The sequence below is a fragment of the Pholcus phalangioides genome, unplaced genomic scaffold (genome assembly GCF_987345545.1).
Source record: "Pholcus phalangioides strain wild (caught in Gottingen) unplaced genomic scaffold, Ppha-v1.0 ptg000013l_1, whole genome shotgun sequence".
NCBI classification, from domain to species: domain Eukaryota; kingdom Metazoa; phylum Arthropoda; class Arachnida; order Araneae; family Pholcidae; genus Pholcus; species Pholcus phalangioides.
The window spans coordinates 18,733,572-18,753,339 of record NW_028301606.1 but is presented as its reverse complement, the minus strand read 5'-3'; the positions used below and the strand labels follow the sequence as shown (position 1 = coordinate 18,753,339).

Sequence of the window (19,768 nt, the reverse complement as noted above, 5' to 3'; positions counted from 1 at the left end):
ATGGAGAAATTTTTGCTCCAATATCAAATTACACAATTGCGCATATCCTTTGATGAAAATGAAGATGGAGGATGGGAATCCGTGGACTTGCCGAGAGAGATCTTGCAAATAGGTTTCAACTATTTTGGACACAGAGTTGAAGTTTCCGCCAATAAATCTCCGGATATTCTGTTGAACAGGACTACGGTAGAAATACACGGACATGGAGAAAAGTACATCGGACCTTTCCAAGGCAAGTTTTACGAGTTCGAAAACGATACGACTTCAATTTTGGGATACATAACTCAAAATGGTGGTTTCGTGGGAATAATAGAAGTGCAGAATGTCAAATATAATTTGATTGAAGCGTCCACGTATTTTAACGGCACTTACATGAAACCAAAGACGATTGTGTATAGAGATGTCGATATCAAAGAGATGACTACTCCGATCTGTGCCCCGAATCAAAACTTCAATGCAGAAGCAAATCATACGTTTACTGGAAACGAAATCAGGAACACGAACGATTCATACGGCAACCGCTCTGATACTGAATACAAATTTGATTCATCGGAAGAACTTTCATTTATGAAGAAACAAATCTCTGGTTCTGATAATTTTCTTGAGTGTAGGGTCGAGATGATCGGTAATGTAGAATTCTACGAACAATTGAAAGACGATGCTCTCCAGTTTATGTATCTAATGCTGAAGGTGGTAGACAAGACATTTCGAACTACAGATTTTGGAGAGGATATCGTTCGAATACTACCGTGGAAGATTAAAATTTACAAGGACAAAAGTGGACCAGATTATCCATTCCCTAAAAGCACGAAAGACATTCACGAATATTTCGCTGCTTTCAAAGAAATTAACGCCGCTCGCAGCGATAAATCATGTTTGATATTTGGCGTGACAGGAACAGTATTGAACGCTAAAGGATTGGCAATTGAAGGAGGTGTTTGTTCGGAATATAATGAAAACTTCGGAATTGTCACAACTTACATAAATCCTTACTCATACCAAGCGTTCATTCACGAGTTTGGTCATTCTTTCGGAGCTCCGCACGACGAAGACGATAACGCTACATGCTCACCACAAGGGAAATACAACTACGCAATGAGGCCATTCGGCTCTCGTGGGAATAATAACTGGAGCTTCTCTCCGTGCAGTATCGATAATATTCGTCCCGTGTTAAAGCTGGATTATGTCAGAGAATGCATGAAGCCTTTACCAGCTGAATGTGGGAACGGATTCAAGGAAGGACAAGAAGAATGCGACTGCGGTCCCAATGAACATGTATGTGAGAGAATAGACAGGTGCTGTACGCCGAAAGGTGGTCTGGATAATGATAAAGAATGCACTTACCGCCGCAGCAAGGGTTACACATGCAGTGATGAGGCAGATGGATGCTGCACGAACTGTACAGTGGCAGCGTTTGGAAAGAATTGCTTTTCTGGTAATGGAGGTTGCATTATTGGAACTTGCAATGGAGTTTCTAAAGATTGCAAGAGCCAGATGCGTGCTAATGATGGGACAACCTGCGTAGGTACGAGTGGCGGGGTTAATACCTGTTTCTCAGGTTCATGCAACAGCAGCTTTTGCCGAGAGCACGATCTCGATGTATGCTTTTGTTCGTACGAAAATAGCTGCAGAGTTTGCTGTTTGAAAGATGGATGGTGTGTTTCCGCCGAGAAATTGGGATTTGTCCCTAATGGTATTTCAGCAATATTGCCTTATGGTACAATCTGCGGTCATGAACTCCAGTGCAATGGCACCGGGTATTGTATTTCACCCACAGGCGTATATCCAATCAATGCCGGAGTTGTTGTGGCATACGTTTTTGTTTCACTGATTTCGTTGGCTGCTATTGCGGCTTGGGCTTACTACTATTACGTCATCAAGAAGAAAAGGCGTCTCTCCTCACTGTGGCCTTGCAAAAGAGTACAACCATCATCTTCTCATAACGCTTTGCATAGCCCTGCTAAACATGGGCGACATCATGGAATGAAAGCTCATCCGAAACTCACTCGTAGGCAGAATCATTAAGCAAACACTCATAGCCATCTTCATCAGAAATTTTAAAACGTTACGTAGCAGCGATACAGAAACATGTACTAGTAAAGAAACATTGAATTTCAGTTCAATAATGTGATTAAGATGGTTGACAGCTTCATTTGGAAATGTGCTAAGCAGAATGCTTCAACTCGAAATACCAAATAAAGATGTTTTTTTTTTTGATTTCGTGATAGTCACATTATGTGATATTGTTCTTGAAGCAGTTAATTGCTATGCAATCACACTACTCAACACTGATTTTATTGCCTTATATTACATTTCAGTGATTTTGAGGTAAGTTTGAGGACCTGCTTCCAAATATCGAATTGGTTTTATCAGATTGGCGTTAGTTTTGAAAACAAAGTAGAAATTAAATTATAATAGTAATACGTAAGCAGCCACAAATTACCTTGAAACTCTGGGAAATATTAATTGACAATGAGCACAAATCAATGCAATAAATCAATTTAATCATGAATAGCAATCAATCATACTCAAAATGGTCTCTTCGTGTTCTCCTAAAGTAATATATTTTTCGTCCTGGTTGGAGTATGCCATAAGGTTTGGAAACCATACTTACGGAGGGACATTGACTTGGTCGAGGAGGTGCAGAGAAGAGCCACGCGTTTTCTTGATGGCATGCGGGGCTTAATATCTGAACAGAGACATGATTGTCTGAAATGTTTACATCTTTCGGAACAGCGCAGATGTGGGGAAGATACAGGGTGGGCACATAGGCGGCGATAAACTTGGAAGTCTAATGGGGGGGGGGGGGGCAAGATGATGATGATGTCGATTCATCTATACATATATGCATTTTATATCTGTCGACTTCACCTTTGATGATGGGGGGGGGGGCCCACGCCCCCCACCCGTATCTCCGCCCATGGGTGGGCAGAAAGTCCGTAAAAACTTTTAAAATGCATAAAAATCGGAAAAATAACTAAAAAAGAAAGGTTTGAAGGGTTAGCATCGCAAGGTCACGGGGATTTTATTTAAAACAGTAAAAAATAACTCAAAAGAGAGCCGATAGGTGGCGTTGACTTTCACGAGTCAAAGAAAATTGTATCGATCTGGTTCATAAAATCTGTCGGAACTGAAAGATGCGATCCGTCGAGGGGCATATATGCATCCGGACCAGCTGCACTCTACCGTTGTTGGGTTGTGACTCGCCTGCAATGTGGTATCCCCTGTGGTGGATATCACAGTATCAATATGATCACGTGGAACACATACTGCTGTAATAAACGATTTGGAGGCATTCTGTTCGTTATTTGCGTATCTTTCTATTGACTTGTGTACGTCAGTGCCACCTATCATATGTTCTTTGAGTTATTTCCCCCGTCTTAATAAATTCCCGAGACTTTGCGATGTTGACCCTGCAAACCGTTTTTTATTTCGGTTATTTTTCCGGTTTTCATGAATTTTTAAAATTTCTACGAAGTTTTTCCCACCTTCTTTTATTCACGGTTTTTGAGCTAAATAGAGTTAATTTCATTGATTAGAACTTGGTTGATTTCAAACAGTAGTGGTTCCGTGCTTGACTGTTGTCGACAAACAGTTACGCTGTCCATTATTTAGAGTGAAATTATCTGAAGAGTTAAAAATATCCACAATATGTTTATAGCGAACTTCGTTTTCATGACGTATCCAGAGTGTTTGGTAGAGGAAAAAAACAATAAATGTTTCAAAAATCTTCAGTACATTGATGTTGTTGCTCGCGCTGATGATTTGTGGCTTTTTAATGGTTTCATCTCAACTGGAGGAATTCTTATTGCAGCACAAAATTATGGAATTGCGCATATGTTTTGAGGAGAATGAAAAAGGACCAGAACCATTGGATACGCCGGATAACATAAAAATAGGTCTCGATTAATTTGGTCACAACGTTGAGGTATCGGCTGATAAACTTCCGGATTCAATGATGAAGAGGACCACAGTTGAAATAAACGGGAATGGTACAACATACATCGGACCTTATAGAGGTAAATTTTATAAATGTGAAAACGACAAATATTCTGTTTCAGGATACCTTACGAACTGTGGCAGTTTCGAAGGGATAATCAACATGCAGAATGTTACATATAATTTGGTACAAACTTCCACATATTTCATCGACATGCTGTCAAAGACGATTGTTTATAGGGATATTGATATCAAACCTATGGGAACACTCAATAGTTCGAGTAACCGACATTTCATGGTAGAAGAAAAGTACACTCCGAGTGATCATGAATTGAAAAGCATCAACGTTTCAAACTCCGGCCTCACAAATACTGAGGACAGCATTAGCACATTTGAAGATTTAAAGATGAAAATAAAACAAATATCGGATTCTCATAATATTTTGGTATGTAGAGTTGAGATTATTGGCGATGCAGGGGGTGAACTATCTCTGCGGTCCTTAGCCAAAAAAAAAAGTAGTTAAGCGCCGATTTGTCCTTAGCTGTCCAGTAGTTCGACTTTTCGGTACTATCTCTAAGCTAAGGACTTTTTTTTAGTAGTTACTTAGGACCGCTGCTAAGGACTGCCTAGCACCAGTCCTAAAGCAGCAAGAAAAGTAGTTCACGGCGGCCATCTTGGAAAAGAGGAAATTTTGCCTCTGGCCGCGAGCTCTCGCTGTGATATTTAGCGATGAAATATGCTGTTTTTTTTTTCCGAATTAAAAATTTTTTTACGATAATAATGACAGATAAAACTTGGATTATATCTTCCGTGTCATCAAAGTTGAAGTGATTCATCGTTATATCCTGCAAAACCAGATGTTTACATCGGCGATCGAAGCCACCACGAAGTGCTAGCATGTTCATTACTGAGGTAAGAATTATTTTATTGATATCGAACTATATAAGAAAAGTGTTAGAGATATTATTAATATTTTTTTGCTCGATAAATGCGTTACTTAAAAATATAAATGGACATAATGTCACACAATCAATAGGGCAGTGGATTCCACTTGGTAATGCTAAAAAATATCAAATAGCCCATGCATATTTTGGGTTGTATTGAAAATATTTACATGGCGAATGAAACATGAATTACAATAATATCAAATTGAAATTTTACATTCTATGTTTTTTGCTACATTAATTTTTTTTAATGAAAAATTATGTCTAAATAAATTGAGCACATGCGTAAACAAATAATTTGAATATTGTTGGCACAATAAAAATTGTGCTCGGATGACTATGCTATAAATAACCGCTTATAAATAAGGAAATTGAAAATTTGTGTTTTAGACCAACCTCCCTTCAATGCACAAAGTAACTAATAAGCTACAATTCATTGATAATAAACTATAGCACCTAAATGACAAAAATTTTAATTATTTTTTTGTGATGAGTAATGGTGAAATTGAAATAAAGCATGGTAAAAATTGGCAGTAATGTTTAAATATTAAATTTTGTAAAACTCATGCACTAAATTTAGTGTAAAGGATTAAAATATAGATTTGATATTTTGAACTGTTCAAATGAACAATATTGTAATACTTAGTGAAAGTTAAATTTTCAGAAAAAAATCATGTGCTACTACTTTAAAAATTGTACTCTACAACTCACTCTGAGATGAAGAATATTTAATAAGGAATCATTATATTGTTTTGTTGATATCAAGAATGAAATTCGTACAATGGGACTAAAAAACAAAGTTTTAATTTCAGGCACAGTTTTTAGTGTTGAGGTATATACATTATAATACAAATACAACGCTACAACAGGCAAAATGCCCAACGAGGTGGCTGATAAAAAGATGCCCATAAAAATATGGATGTCATATATTAAAAAAAAAAAAACAGCAACCCAATTAAAAATGCAATTAACACAAATTATAAACAATATATGCACATAATAAAATATTATACAACGCCCATAAAGAATACTTATGGTTGTCTTATTCTAAGAATGGATAGCTTCTCGATTTACCCCAACATGTTTATCGTATTTCTTTTTAAACGTGTCAATTGTGTTACAATTTACTACCTCCGGGAGTAAGATATTCCATTTATTAACAAACCTATTAGAGAAAAATTCCCTGCGACACCATAACCTTGCATTGTCCCTCACCAATCGATACTGGTGTCCCCTTGTAAAAGAAGTCGATTGGCGGTGTAGTGAAAGTTCATGGTCTATCCTATCCATCCCATTGAAAATTTTGAACACTTCGATCATATCTGCTCGACACCTGCGTTCATCCAATGTAAACATATTCAAAAAATGAAGTCTCTCTTCATAACTCCAGCCCTGTGTGCCAACAAGGACACGCGTAGCTCTTCTCTGCACCCCTTCAACCAATTCTATGTCCCTCTGTAGGTATGGTCTCCAAAACCTTACAGCATACTCCAGCCCAGGACGAACTAGTCCTCGAAAAAGCGGAATAATGAAAGGAAGCAGATTAGTGTTTGAAACATATTACTACTTCAGTATTTGGGTTATGGCCTTGCTGTGTGTGTGTTCAAATTTAATTTTTTGCCAAAAATTGTTTTTGATTTTGTGTGTATGGGTAACGACAGAAAAAAAATTTCCATGTCGAATACTTAAGAACTTTAAAATATAACATTTTGAGATGTTATGGAACTGAAACTTTTAACATTTAAACTTTTAACAAGCATTTATTTTTTAACGATGTTGTTAGTAAACAGCTGATATATATATATATATATATATTGTACATACATTTGTGAGACTTTTCTAACTCTTGAAAAATTTTGTTTCCCAGGAACTTGTCTGTAGGTAGCTACGAAGTTATGTGAAGGTTTTCAAGGTTACCAAACAATTCTACCAGAGCAAACAAAGGTAATTTTAATTCTTTGTATTTGACTTTGAGCAACAGTTTCCATGCATGATTTAATGACATAAATTTTAACATTATTTCGCATAATTTTAACTGATTTCATTTGTATCAACAACCCTAGTGGAGCAAATACAGCCGAACCCCGATTTAATGCCACCATCCCACCCAAAGAATTTCGGCGTTATATCAGATCGCAGACATAATAGCGTTTCGGAGAGGCTGTATTACATAAATTCACATGTTTATTAAGAAATGTATTTCAGTGTCTCATTTATGTTGCATGATGAATAAAATAACCTATTTTATACACATTCAATTTTAAGTTGAGAAAATTCATAAAAATTGTAAACTGTACAATCACTTGAATATTTCTCAATATAAAACTTAACAGAAACATACTTCTCTCTGAAATTATTGTAATTTCAGCGACACATTTTATACGTGCAAAAACAAAATAAGCAAGGGGGAAAAGCGGCATTGTTTTTAGTCCATACCATATTGGTTTTTCTCGAGAAATATCTTGCTAGGAGTAATTTTCTTTATAATCATAATTTTTTCAGATACTATTGAAAGAACAACACTTTTTGACATAATTGAATTGAGAAAATTAAGACCAGTGTAAGTAAAAACATGTATACTGTTGAAAAACTTGTCTTGGCTTGAAGCTTTGCTAAGTGAAAAGCAATATTAATTCTTTGAAAATGTTATTATCATATTTACTGATTAGCAAATTTTGTGAATGGAAATATTAAAACAATTAATATAATTGACGACAAATAATATAATACTTTTTAACTAGTGAGACCATACAACACTGCAAAATGTCTATGTTAATTTAGAAAGGGTTCCCCGATCCACAAGAGGTTGCTAAGGACTGCACTGCAATCACTGCTGTCGGCACATACGGTCACGATTTTAATCAGTGAGATACTGTAAATTGCATAGAACATTCTTTACATCGGAAAAGAACGTATTTCATACTCACAGGGCTGAGGAGATTAAAATAGATTAGATTTATGCTGCTGAGATATCCAAATTTTAAACAGTAGTGGGTCCCATGATGGACTGTTGTCGACAGTCACGTGGTTCATTATTTAGAGTGAAATTATTTCAAAAGAAAAAGATATCCACAATATGTTCATAGAGCGAACTTACATTTCATGACGTATTCAGAGTGATTGGTAGAGGAAAAACAATGGATGTTTCAAAAATCTTCAGTAAATTGACGTTCTCGTTGACGCTGATGATTTGTGGCTTCTCAATGGTTTCATCTCAACTGGAGGAATTCTTATTCCAGTACCAAATTATGGATTTGCGCATATCTTTTGATGAGTATGAAGAAGGACCAGCACCATTGCATACGCCGGACAACATAAAAATAGGTTTCGATTATTTTGGACACAACGTTGAGGTATCGGCTGATAAACTTCCGGACACAATGATGAAGAGGACCACAGTTGAAATACACGGGAATGGTACAACATACAACGGGCCTTTTAGAGGAAAATTTTATGAATGTGAAAACGACAAATACTCTGTTTCTGGATATATTACGGACAACGGCAGTTTCGAGGGTATAATCAATATTAAGAATGTCACATATAATTTGGTACCAGCTTCCACGTATTTCAACGACATGCGGTCAAAGACGATTGTTTATAGGGATCGTGATATCAAACCTACGGGGTCTCCAAATAGTTCGAGTTACCGACATTTTATGACCGAAAACAAATACACGTCAAGTGATTATGAATTGAAAAGCATCAACGTTTCAAACTCTAGCCCTAAAAATACCGAAGACATCATGAGAATATTTCAAGATTTAAAGAGGGCAAGAAGGCAAGTCTCTGGTTCTCGTAATATTCTGGTGTGTAGAGTTGAGATGATCGGCGATGCAGGATTTTACGAACAGAAGAAGGAAAATGCTCTCCAATACATGTATCTGATGTTGCATGAAGTCGACAAAGCATTTCGCAGTACGGATTTCGGAAATGACACTGTCCGAATATTACCTTGGAAACTCAAGATTTATGAGAGCAAGAACGAAGCAGGCTATCCGTTTAGTACACGTCTCAGTGACCTGGATACATATTTAGAGAACTTTAGAGCTATCTATCGTAATACTCATCATGCATACAACTCTTGTTTGACATATGCAGTGACTGGATACACGTCAGAAGATGCTCAGGGAATATCAATTCGTGGAGGAATTTGCTCGTCAAGTGGAGAAAAATTTGGAATCATAAAAACTAATCCGGATGTAATCTTGAAGTACATTTTCATCCATGAATTTGGTCATTCCTTTGGATCACCTCACGATACAGAAGAAAATGCTACTTGCAAGCCATATGGAAAATACGATTATGTGATGGGAGGTGCATTTGGGGAAAATCAATATCGCTTCTCACCATGCTGTCTCGATAAAATACGCCCTAAGCTCAAAGAGGATTATATAAGAGAATGCATGAAACCCTTATCTCCAGAATGCGGAAATGGAATGAGAGAGGGCGACGAAGAATGTGACTGCGGTCCCGATGAAAATGTATGTGAGGAATTAGACAGGTGCTGTACGCCGAAAGGTGGCAACAAGGATGGATATAAAGAATGCACCTACCGTCGTAGTAAAGATTATACAGCGACAAGTCTGATCTGTGCTGCACGAATTGCACAATATCAGCCCCAGGAAAAAATTGCTCAAGAGAAAATTTTGGATGTATTGTAGGAAGATGCGACGACGTTTTGAAAAACTGCTGGAACAAAACCCACGAGAAAGATGGAACAAATTGTTCAGATAGTGGTGGAGGCATCCATACCTGCTCTTCAGGTTTCTGCAACAGCAGCTATTGCAGAGATCACGGACTCGGTTCATGCATATGTAAAGACAAATTTCAATGCCGAGTTTGTTGTTTGAAAGATGGCAAATGCATATCAAGTCATATATTAGGATTTGCTCATTACGATGTCACACCAAAATTACCTTATGGTACAATATGTGGTCATAAACTGCAGTGTAATGGTTATGGTGGCTGTACTTCACCCACAGGAGAATATAATACAAATACAAATACAAATAATACAAATACAAATACAAATACAACGCCACAACAGGCAAATTGCCCAACGAGGAGGCTGACTTAAGAACATCATGGATCCCCGAACCATTTTTTGGAGGCCCTACCTACTGCTGCTACACCCCCCCCCCCCCACGAATCGGTACATGCGGGAATGTGCAGTGAAACCCCTTCATATCCAAGTGAAGCTGTAGTTTGGCCGTACATTCTTGTGCTGATACTGATAGTCATCACTGTATCTAGTGGTGCATACTATTATTACATTATCAAAAAGAAGAAACCTTTGCCACATATATGGCCCTGCTACAAGCAGCAATCTTCTGTTCGTCAGACATTGCATAGCACAAGAAGACACCACACAGATCATTCTCATCAGAAACACAATATTGGATCACATCGTCAATGACGCAACTAACATTATTTCGATCGAAATTTGAAAAAAAATTTTAAAATGATAAAGAAAACAGATAGGTATAACGAGAGAGAGAGAAACTGTGGAAAATAGTGCTCAAACATTGTGAGAACACAGACACTTATCTAATTTTTGGGATATTTTCAAGTAACTGCAATTTGCAATCATTTTTACTTTAGTTTTGTTTGTCTCTTTTGTTTCCTCCAGGCTTTTTGAATAAAAATACAATTTTTCGAAACATTGATGAGAGATTGTGCACTCATATAATTACAAAAAATGTTGGATGGATAGTTAGAACCGCTCACAACACCGGACATAAGCAAAGCAACTCCAGTTACCTAAAATGAAGCAGGGTTGCGTCGGAGAAAAGTTAGCAAATATTCATAACAGTGTCTCACTACCCGAGCTACTAGCCTTTTTTGGGTCATAATGGTAGATTTTTCTTGAACTGATCATCACACACACGCACACACATATTTGATGGACAATCGTTGTCATGTCTGACATGTCGCTAATCCAATCAGTACAAAATGAACAACCCGGAAAAAATTCGAAAAGCCAAGAAAAAAATTTCTGTCAGCGCAGGATTTTGAGATCATATCAGATCACATATTTGAAGAAACATCACAACTGAAACTCTGTTTTTATCCATTACGGATCACTGAGTAATGATCATCCGTTGTGTTTACATGCGAGAAAATTACAGGAAGTCTCTACCAAATCACAAGAATGCAACAGAACAAAGTTTGCGTTGTAGGGTGGTGGCGAATGGCCAAATCAGTCCAACTAGCAGTTGCGTTGGAAGTTTTTTAGACCTGTGTATGTTTCGAGTCACCAGTTTCGCGTTTGGTTGGTGATTGAAATGATTCCATGGTGACGTCGAATAATCTGACTCCTATCAAGATCGAGAATTTACTTATAAATCTTATTTATTTAAAAACGTATCAAGAAAAAACATGGTTGTGCACACGATCGACTTACGTCATACACTGGAGTGTCGTGCTAATACGCAGATGCAAGCGGCATCTCCTGTGACATATCTACAAAACATAAATTACTATTTGTGAGGCGATTCACTATAGAGTAACCGCTCCCTCCCACTGAACGCGTTGTGATCAATACACGAAACAATGATGAGGAAGATACAATAATAAGTTTAAATGAATGCAGTAATAGGAGTAAAGTAATGGAATAATAAGTATAAAAGTGTGGCGCGGCCCGCTGATTGATGGCGGAAGACTCGTCGTGTGCAAATAACGCGTTGGCGAGTATAAAAAGTGCGGTAGACGATAAGAAATAGGAAACTGTTAGGCCCCTTTCACACGAGCACTAAAGATGACGACCGCATCTTTTGTCAGTTCCCTTCAGTTCGATCCTCAGAAGTGGTCGATGGGAGAAAATATCTTGAAATATTTTCAAAAGATTTAAAAAAAAATCTAATATCTGTCTTTTTGGAAAATATGAGAGAAAAATTCCAAAAAAATCCAATGATGTTCCAAAAAAAAAAAAAAATTCAGGAGATATCAAAGACTTTGCAAGTAGAAAAAAGGGGAGGGGTGGAGACTTTCAAAATGTCTGTGCTTAGAAATATTCACATCACAATTCTGTCTTGGGCCGTTATTACAGTATAAAAGTTTGATAAAATCCCTTTTATAAAACTTCGAAAAATCCATCCAATAAACTTCATACGTTAGGGTACGTCCATAGTGCACCGCTTCCCGCTTCTCGCTTAGTGCTTAAACCGCGGCAGTTGTAGAAGGCGATATGATCCCGCGCGATTCTAGCTGGCGGTGGTTATAGTGCACGACTCGCGGGAGCGTCTGCCTGCATGAGCAGTTGGCATCATGGAGCTATCGCGTGGGGATCTATTGTGTTTTTGTTGACAACAAAAAATATTTATCATAAAATTAAACATGAAAGAATGACGAATGTACATGAAATGAATAGAACTCGCCTTGAAGTTGCAATGGGTTAGTGTATTCACCAATTATAGTTAATTAATTGATGATAAATCAGCGATTTTTCGCTTTTAGTGCCACAACAAATTTTCGATTAGAAAAACGAAAATTAATCGTTACAAAATTCCGTTTAATTTAGTTTTATCGTTAATAAACTAATTAACGATAAAACTAAATTAAACGGAATTTTGTAACGATTAATTCTCGTTTTCCTAATCGAAAATTAACGTTATATCTAATAAACTAATTAACGATAAAACTTAAACGATAAAATTAAATCATGATCGATAATTAGTTAAACTAATTAACGATAAAACTAAATCAAACGAAATTTTGATTAATTAACGATATCATTTTTATTATGTCAACTAATTAACGATTAATAACAACAATAATTAGTCGTCATAAAAACTCCGTTGGATTTAGTATGATCATTAATGATCTTTAATTAATTAACGATTTCACTTATTATTTTCGTAACTAATTAACGATTAGTATTAGCAACAATTATCCGTCACAAAAACTTCGTTGGATTCAATATAATCGTTAATTCACCTTAATTAATGATTACTTAATGATATCGCTTTTATTATGTCATATCTAGTTAACGATAAGTATTAACAATAATCATTCGTCATAAAAACTCCAATTGGATTCACTATAATTGTTAATTTTCCTTAATTACTTAATGATTAACAATTTCGCTTTTATTATGTCATAATTAATCAACGATTAGTAATAACTATAATTAATCGTTACAAAAACTCCGTCGATTTACTATTCCACTATAATACGAATAACGAAACGAATACGAGGAACATATCCGTTTTAAAGTGCAAGCGGTGAGCCGGTCAAGCGAGAAAAAGAAATAATGATTAATTCCGGTAAATGCAGGTAGGCGGGCGCAGTATGGCCACCCCAATGAGTTTTCACGATCTTTTTTCAGCCGCGATAAAGCGAGTAGCGAGAAGCGGTTCACTATGGACGTACCCTTACATTCGAGCAAATGTGTTGCGATCTGGATAGATGTTAAATGCTCTCGCTACATAGGTGCGAAAAGCCGAAAGTTTCTGTTGCATGGGATGGCAAGATCTGAAATGAGGTGGTAATGAGAACGCGAAAGGCTTACGATAGACCGAGGTTTGGATCGGAACACATTGAACTTGACCAAGAACTTGAAACCATCAGAGCAATTGCGATAGACAGGGGGTTCAACACCAACATCGTTGACGAATTAAGTAGAAAATTGTTGAAACCGGCACGAGGAACCACTCTAGAAAATATTACAGAGAGACCACTCAGAGAAAGTGTAGTCATACCCTACGATCCAATACTCTCACTGAAGATCAAACCGATTCTTAAAAAGTTTAATCTAACAACCATAGATGTGCCCACTAAAAACTTTGGTTTCATGCCCCCTAATGGTAAAAGTATTAAATGTGTAAACAATCTCAAATATTTAGGCGTAACCATCCAAAAAGACCTCGGCTGGCAATCACACATCAATGAACGCAAACTAAAAGCGACCCGTTTCCATTTTAAACTAACTAAAATAGCAGGAAAATCCTGGGACATCTCACAAAGCATTAGGAACACTATCTACAAGACGGTGGTCGAGAGATTCTTGGCCCATGGCGCCTCAGCTTGGTATAAGCATCCAACCAAAAAAACAACATGCCTTAGATAGCGCACAGAGGATATTTCCTACGCTCCAACTGCCCACTACACCTAAAGCTCCAAATGGAAGCAGTCTACACAAACGAAGTTAGGTTTAGGAAAAATATTCCACCAGAACTTCTAGACTGTGAACCCAATAACTTTGAAGCACGGGAGCATGGCTGGCACCACCACCCCTCCTGCTCAACTATCCCCAATCAAATTTCGATTATCGGCCACGATATAAAACTAGCAAACACCCACATATACACAGATGGCTCCAAAACGGATGAAGGCGTTGGGACAGCCTATTGTGTATACACAAACAATACAGAAAAGCAAACGTGGCAAGCAGCGCTAGATAAAAACAATAGTAACTTCCAAGCAGAATTGTTAGCGATAGAAGCAGCTGCACAATACGCAACGGGAGCAGAAGAGCGAGTTTTAATAATAACTGATAGCCGCTCCTCCCTTCAAGCACTTCTAGATCCATCAAATAGAAACACAATAGTACGTGTATTGAGGCGGCGTCTATTAAATAACCCAAAAATTTTCTTAATTTGGACCAAGGCCCATGTAGGTAATCTTGGAGAGAGCAGACTCTCTAGCCAAAGCTGCAATCAACTGTGACAATAAACTTGATAACCCTTTCCCACTAACGCTCCTGAAGCGACAACTTAAACAAGCAACCCTCCAGAAATGGCAGCATATTTGGGAGCAAGGAACAACAGCTAGGAAAGTGCACGAAACTGTTCCTCGAGTCACATACAACACACTAAACTGGAATAGGGAGGTGCCGATCTTCATAATAGGACACGGCCCATTCCCTATATATCTACACGAACGGAAACGCCGCCGAACAGACAAATGTGCCAGCGGTATGGTGGGTACTCCTGTTCACTATGCAACAGAGTGCAAATTTACAAAACATCTACACATGTACAAACATTCCGAAAACAATAGAAAACAATGGTTTACTCAAATAATTAAAAACAAAAACACAGCAGCAAGGATTACAAGCCTTGTCAGATACATAAACGCCAACGAAAAACAAGAAATCTGTCCACCAGATTTATCAAATAATGTTTTAAATATTACAAAAATAAGTGGGAAAAAAACAGAAATGAATAAAAACAACTACAAAAATCATATTCACATATGACTGCCACTACTAATACATAACCATTACATGTACAAGATATAGCATGTACTAACGGGACCCGAACAAGAATTTTTATGACATTTCCGTTACAATGATGTAAATGTGATAACCACAAGTGTCTTTCATGCCGCTATTTTAGCTAGGGTGCTAGGCGGGACGACACGAATGGTTTCATAATAACCATTACATGTAGTTTATATTATATATATATATTCTTTTTTTTTAATATAAATATAACCAGCCAGATCGAGTCAACCAAAACAATCCCATCTCGTCTGTAATCGCCACAAAATTTGTTAATCGCGACAGTACCTAATTGTCCGGGGAAAATATGTTGTAAAAAAGTTTGCATGTTTTTTTTTTCTTTTTTGACACAAAATAAAGTGTTCCAGACTCTGCCCCGAAGCTGGGCTGGAAGAGATCTCGGCAACGGGATAAGTCCAGTGGCAAAGTTCTGGCGTTCATTCATTCAGTTGCCAAAGCTGTATCGCTAGTTGTAGAGTTTTTTTCTGGAGGATTTTTTTCTTCTCAACATTGTCCGAAGTCTGAGTAGAAGCATATTTTAAATCATTATGGGAGCCAATGGTCCATAAATTGACAATTTCCAACAATTTTTCCGCTTTTTTCCGCATCTGTATCGGAATTCCGAATTTAAACGTCTTGTCTTCGCCTGTGGAATGTCTTATGATTTGTATGATCTCTTGGAAGATGTCCTGGATGTTGAAGACATTCTTGTAACGCTTTGTGGCAATAATTTCCATCCCATCTTGTTCAGAGTACTCATATGATGTGGAGACGCTATGGGATCATTTTTATTTTTCTCTTTGATCCCATTAGAATTTGTTGGTTTTCTTTTCAATGAGTAGGATTGTTTACCTCTAACAGCAGGTCTATTGGTCCTTTTGTTGACTTTCTTCTTTGTATGTTCATTAGTGCCTTTGTCATCTGGATTCTGTTGAGTTTTTGCCCTGTCGGTATTCAGGAACTTTTCAGGACTTTAAAGGTCACGAGTGATGGTGCCGTTCTCTGGATCCTGTTTGTCAGGTACAACTCCTGGATTTGAATTTTCCGTCGGGATATCAATATCATCTTCCTCTCCCAGCTCACTTCCATCATTAATGTATTTATCATTATTGTGTGTGTGTGTTTCCAAATGGTGAGATCATGTAGAATTTGGATGGAATGACATCAGTAGGAGTAAAAAAAATATCTGAGATCCTAACAATAATCTGGTTTCTCTGACTCAGTTGTTTGTGCTTCCATTTCTGCTTGCAAAGGTACGTGGTTAGAGACCGATGCCAGGGACGATGACTGTGCATTAGTACTTCCTTCATTACTGAGCTTATATGCATCAGTTGATTTTACATGATGTCTCTTCTCTTCCAGTAACAGCTTGGTGATAATGTCCATGTTTAAGTTGTTGATTTCTCCATTGTGGTTTGGAGTAGAATGGTGATCATTCGAAAGTCCAAAAATTCCAGAGAATATATCTGATACAATAAAACTCGAGAGTCCAAAAGGTGATCATCAACATTTTCATCAGTTTGAGCTTCCGCCCCAGAAATTTCATCTTGTACCTTCAGTTCAGGGTGTATAATAGAGTCGGTATTGAAATTTTGACCAATAGCAAGTGGGTCCTTTTGCTCACATGTTGTCTTTGTTTTAAGAGAGCCTTCTCTTGTCTCGGTTTCAAATATGGACGACGTAGGTGACATCATTTCAATATGGGAACTATTGGACCACTCCGTCGATCTTCAAGATATTCCGTCATTGAGTCTTGTATTACCTGTTGTTGCAAGTAGGATCTAAGATAATATCTTGACTTCTTCCCCATTTTTACTAATGATGCCTCGTTGTAATTACAATCCAAGTCCAATGAAACATCAAATTCTGTGTGGTTTTTCATAATTTTTTTTTGAAGGTGGGTTAAAAAATAAAAATAGTTTCAAAAATATACGAACACTTTTTTTTTTTTTAGAAATTTTTCAAATTTTGCCAATTTATGAAATGTAAAAAAGGATGGCAATCATTTTAGCTATATATACAGATAAGTTAGTATGCACATTTTTTTGCTTTTCTTCACAACCAATATATAAATTGGAGCTGGAGTAGGCGAGCCGACTTAGCTAGAAACTCCATTTGCAGGATCAACGGAGGGAGGCCCAAGTTAGTCTGGAGAGCATTTGTCGGGGTTGTACTATAAGCTCCTGAGGTGTACAACAGGTATCCTCTCTGAATTAAGTTCAGTCTGTTTGAAAGCTGTACCTGAGGTGATGCACACCAGATTGACGTGCCGTAAGCCATAGTTCGCTCTGCCACCGTCAAATAGAGGATTCTGCGCATTTCTTGATTAATGCCCGACTTTGCTCCGGCCATAAGTCGCATCTTCTGCAGGGTAGCAGCAACTTTATCCTTCATTTTCTGGATATGGGACTCCCATTTGAGATCTTGGCTAATGGAAACTCCTAGATACTGCAATACTGTAGCTCTTTTTATTGTCTTTCCCATCATCCAAATCGATGGGGGACGCTTCTTTGAGATCCAGAGAAATCTCGTTTTGCTCGCCGACAGGCAAAGGCTATGGAATGATAACCAATTTGTGATGGATTGGATCGCCTTTTCCGCTAGCTCTGCAGTTCCTTTGATCGTCGGGTGAGACGCAATAACAAGTATATCATCGGCAAAGGCCTGGATACGGATATGGGCTGGCAATTCCTTTTTCAACAGCTCATCGAGAACTAGATTCCATAAAAGAGGACCCGAGCACGAGCCTTGTGGTGTTTTCCCTTTTGCAGATATTTAGTAGTCGATCCCGCGTCAGTCACAATCGCACCTTGTCGATCGTGCAGAATGTCACACACAATTGCCTTGAGCTGTGGAGGTACAGGCATTTCCACGATTCGGCAAAGGATAGATTCGTACCTTATGTTATCAAAGGCACTTTCAATGTCCAGAGATAAGACGGCTACATCGTTTCCTTTGTCTCGCTGAGACTTAATTTCTACCATCATATCTTCCAAAGCCATCTCAGCTGATTTGCCTTGTCGTAACCCATACTGATGAATGTGCCACCAGTCAACCGTTTCCGTGTAATACATGATGCGCTGAACTATAATTCGCTCCAATATTTTACCAACAGAAGAGAGTAAAGATATTGGCCTATATAACCTCAAGTCATTGGGGTTACGGCCTCTTTTAAGAAATAAGAGGAGCTTTCCGATTTTAAAATGACTTGGGAAACATTCGATTGAGTAGCACTTGTTGAATAAGGTGTGTAGTAGATCTGGAAAGGATCTGTTGATTGCCTTGGTCATTCGATTATTCACTCTATCCAATCCAGGCGCCTTGTTATTGCATAAATTGTCTATAAGCCATCTGATCTCTGATTTGGAAATTGGTCTGTCACGATATCTAGGAGAGTCAGGATATGCTGCTACTTCATGAGAATCTTGTGTGGATTGGGTTGAAGAGACTGGGACATCTGGATATATTGTTTGAAGTTGTCGGGTGGCCGCTTCTAGGATTGTCTCGTTACCTGTCTTCCCCATCATGACTTGGGGAAAAGATTTATTTTTCATTGTTGCTCGATAGTTGGTGCCACCGTTGCATCTTCACATGACTTTCTCCAAGACGCAATTTTAGTTTTTCGTACCATTTTTGTATACATCGTCCTGTGTTTACAAAACATCGCCCGCAGCCTGGGTTTGTCCTCTTCTGATGATTTCTGGAAACGCCTCTTCAAGGCGCTTGAATGTTTCCTTTCGATTTCTAACTCTCTGTTTCACCACTTCGATTGATTCTTTTTGTCATTGACTCTGTCATTGGTCTCGGCTGCAAGAAGTGTCCGGTCACTCGCCGCCGTCAGTGCTTGGAACGAGGATTCCGTCGCTCTCTCCAGGTCTTGTGAAGTATAACATCTCTTAATATTAGCTATTTGGTATGGAATGAAATTTTTAAGATATCCTGTAAAGTTTTGGAGCCTTCTCTGGGTGATGCGAAAATTTCTTCTTGTCGTAGTCATGGTTGTCGTTTTTTAGACGTATGGATATAAGAATGACTACACTCTGTGTCGTCTCCTCCCCTACGTACCACTCTATATTTTGTGCCAGCACTGGAGAGTTTTGGATAGAATGACATCAGTAGGAGTAAAAAAAATGTCTGAAATCCTAACAATAATCTGGTTTCTCTGACTCTGTTGTTTGTGCTTCCATTTCTGCTTGCAAAGGTACGTGGTTAGAGACCGATGCCAGGGACGATGACTGTGCATTAGTACTTCCTTCATTACTGAGCTTATATGCATCAGTTGATTTTACATGATGTCTCTTCTCTTCCAGTAACAGCTTGGTGATAATGTCCATGTTTAAGTTGTTGATTTCTCCATTGTGGTTTGGAGTAGAATGGTGATCATTCGAAAGTCCAAAAATTCCAGAGAATATATCTGATACAATAAAACTCGAGAGTCCAAAAGGTGATCATCAACATTTTCATCAGTTTGAGCTTCCGCCCCAGAAATTTCATCTTGTACCTTCAGTTCAGGGTGTATAATAGAGTCGGTATTGAAATTTTGACCAATAGCAAGTGGGTCCTTTTGCTCACATGTTGTCTTTGTTTTAAGAGAGCCTTCTCTTGTCTCGGTTTCAAATATGGACGACGTAGGTGACATCATTTCAATATGGGAACTATT

At 37.9% G+C, this 19,768-nt stretch overlaps 2 protein-coding genes across 2 annotated transcripts; both read left to right on the top strand.

Annotated features, from left to right (window-relative positions):
• LOC149078716 (disintegrin and metalloproteinase domain-containing protein 10 homolog) lies at positions 1 to 2,025 on the top strand. The gene has a single exon (XM_089240442.1). The coding sequence runs from the start codon at positions 1 to 3 to the stop codon at positions 2,023 to 2,025; it is 2,025 nt and encodes a 674-aa protein (XP_089096568.1).
• Positions 2,026 to 8,020: 5,995 nt separating this feature from the next.
• Positions 8,021 to 9,547, top strand: LOC149078715 (disintegrin and metalloproteinase domain-containing protein 10-like). Its single transcript, XM_089240441.1, has one exon. It carries the CDS (start codon positions 8,021 to 8,023, stop codon positions 9,545 to 9,547), a length of 1,527 nt encoding a protein of 508 aa, XP_089096567.1.
• Positions 9,548 to 19,768: the final 10,221 nt, after the last annotated feature.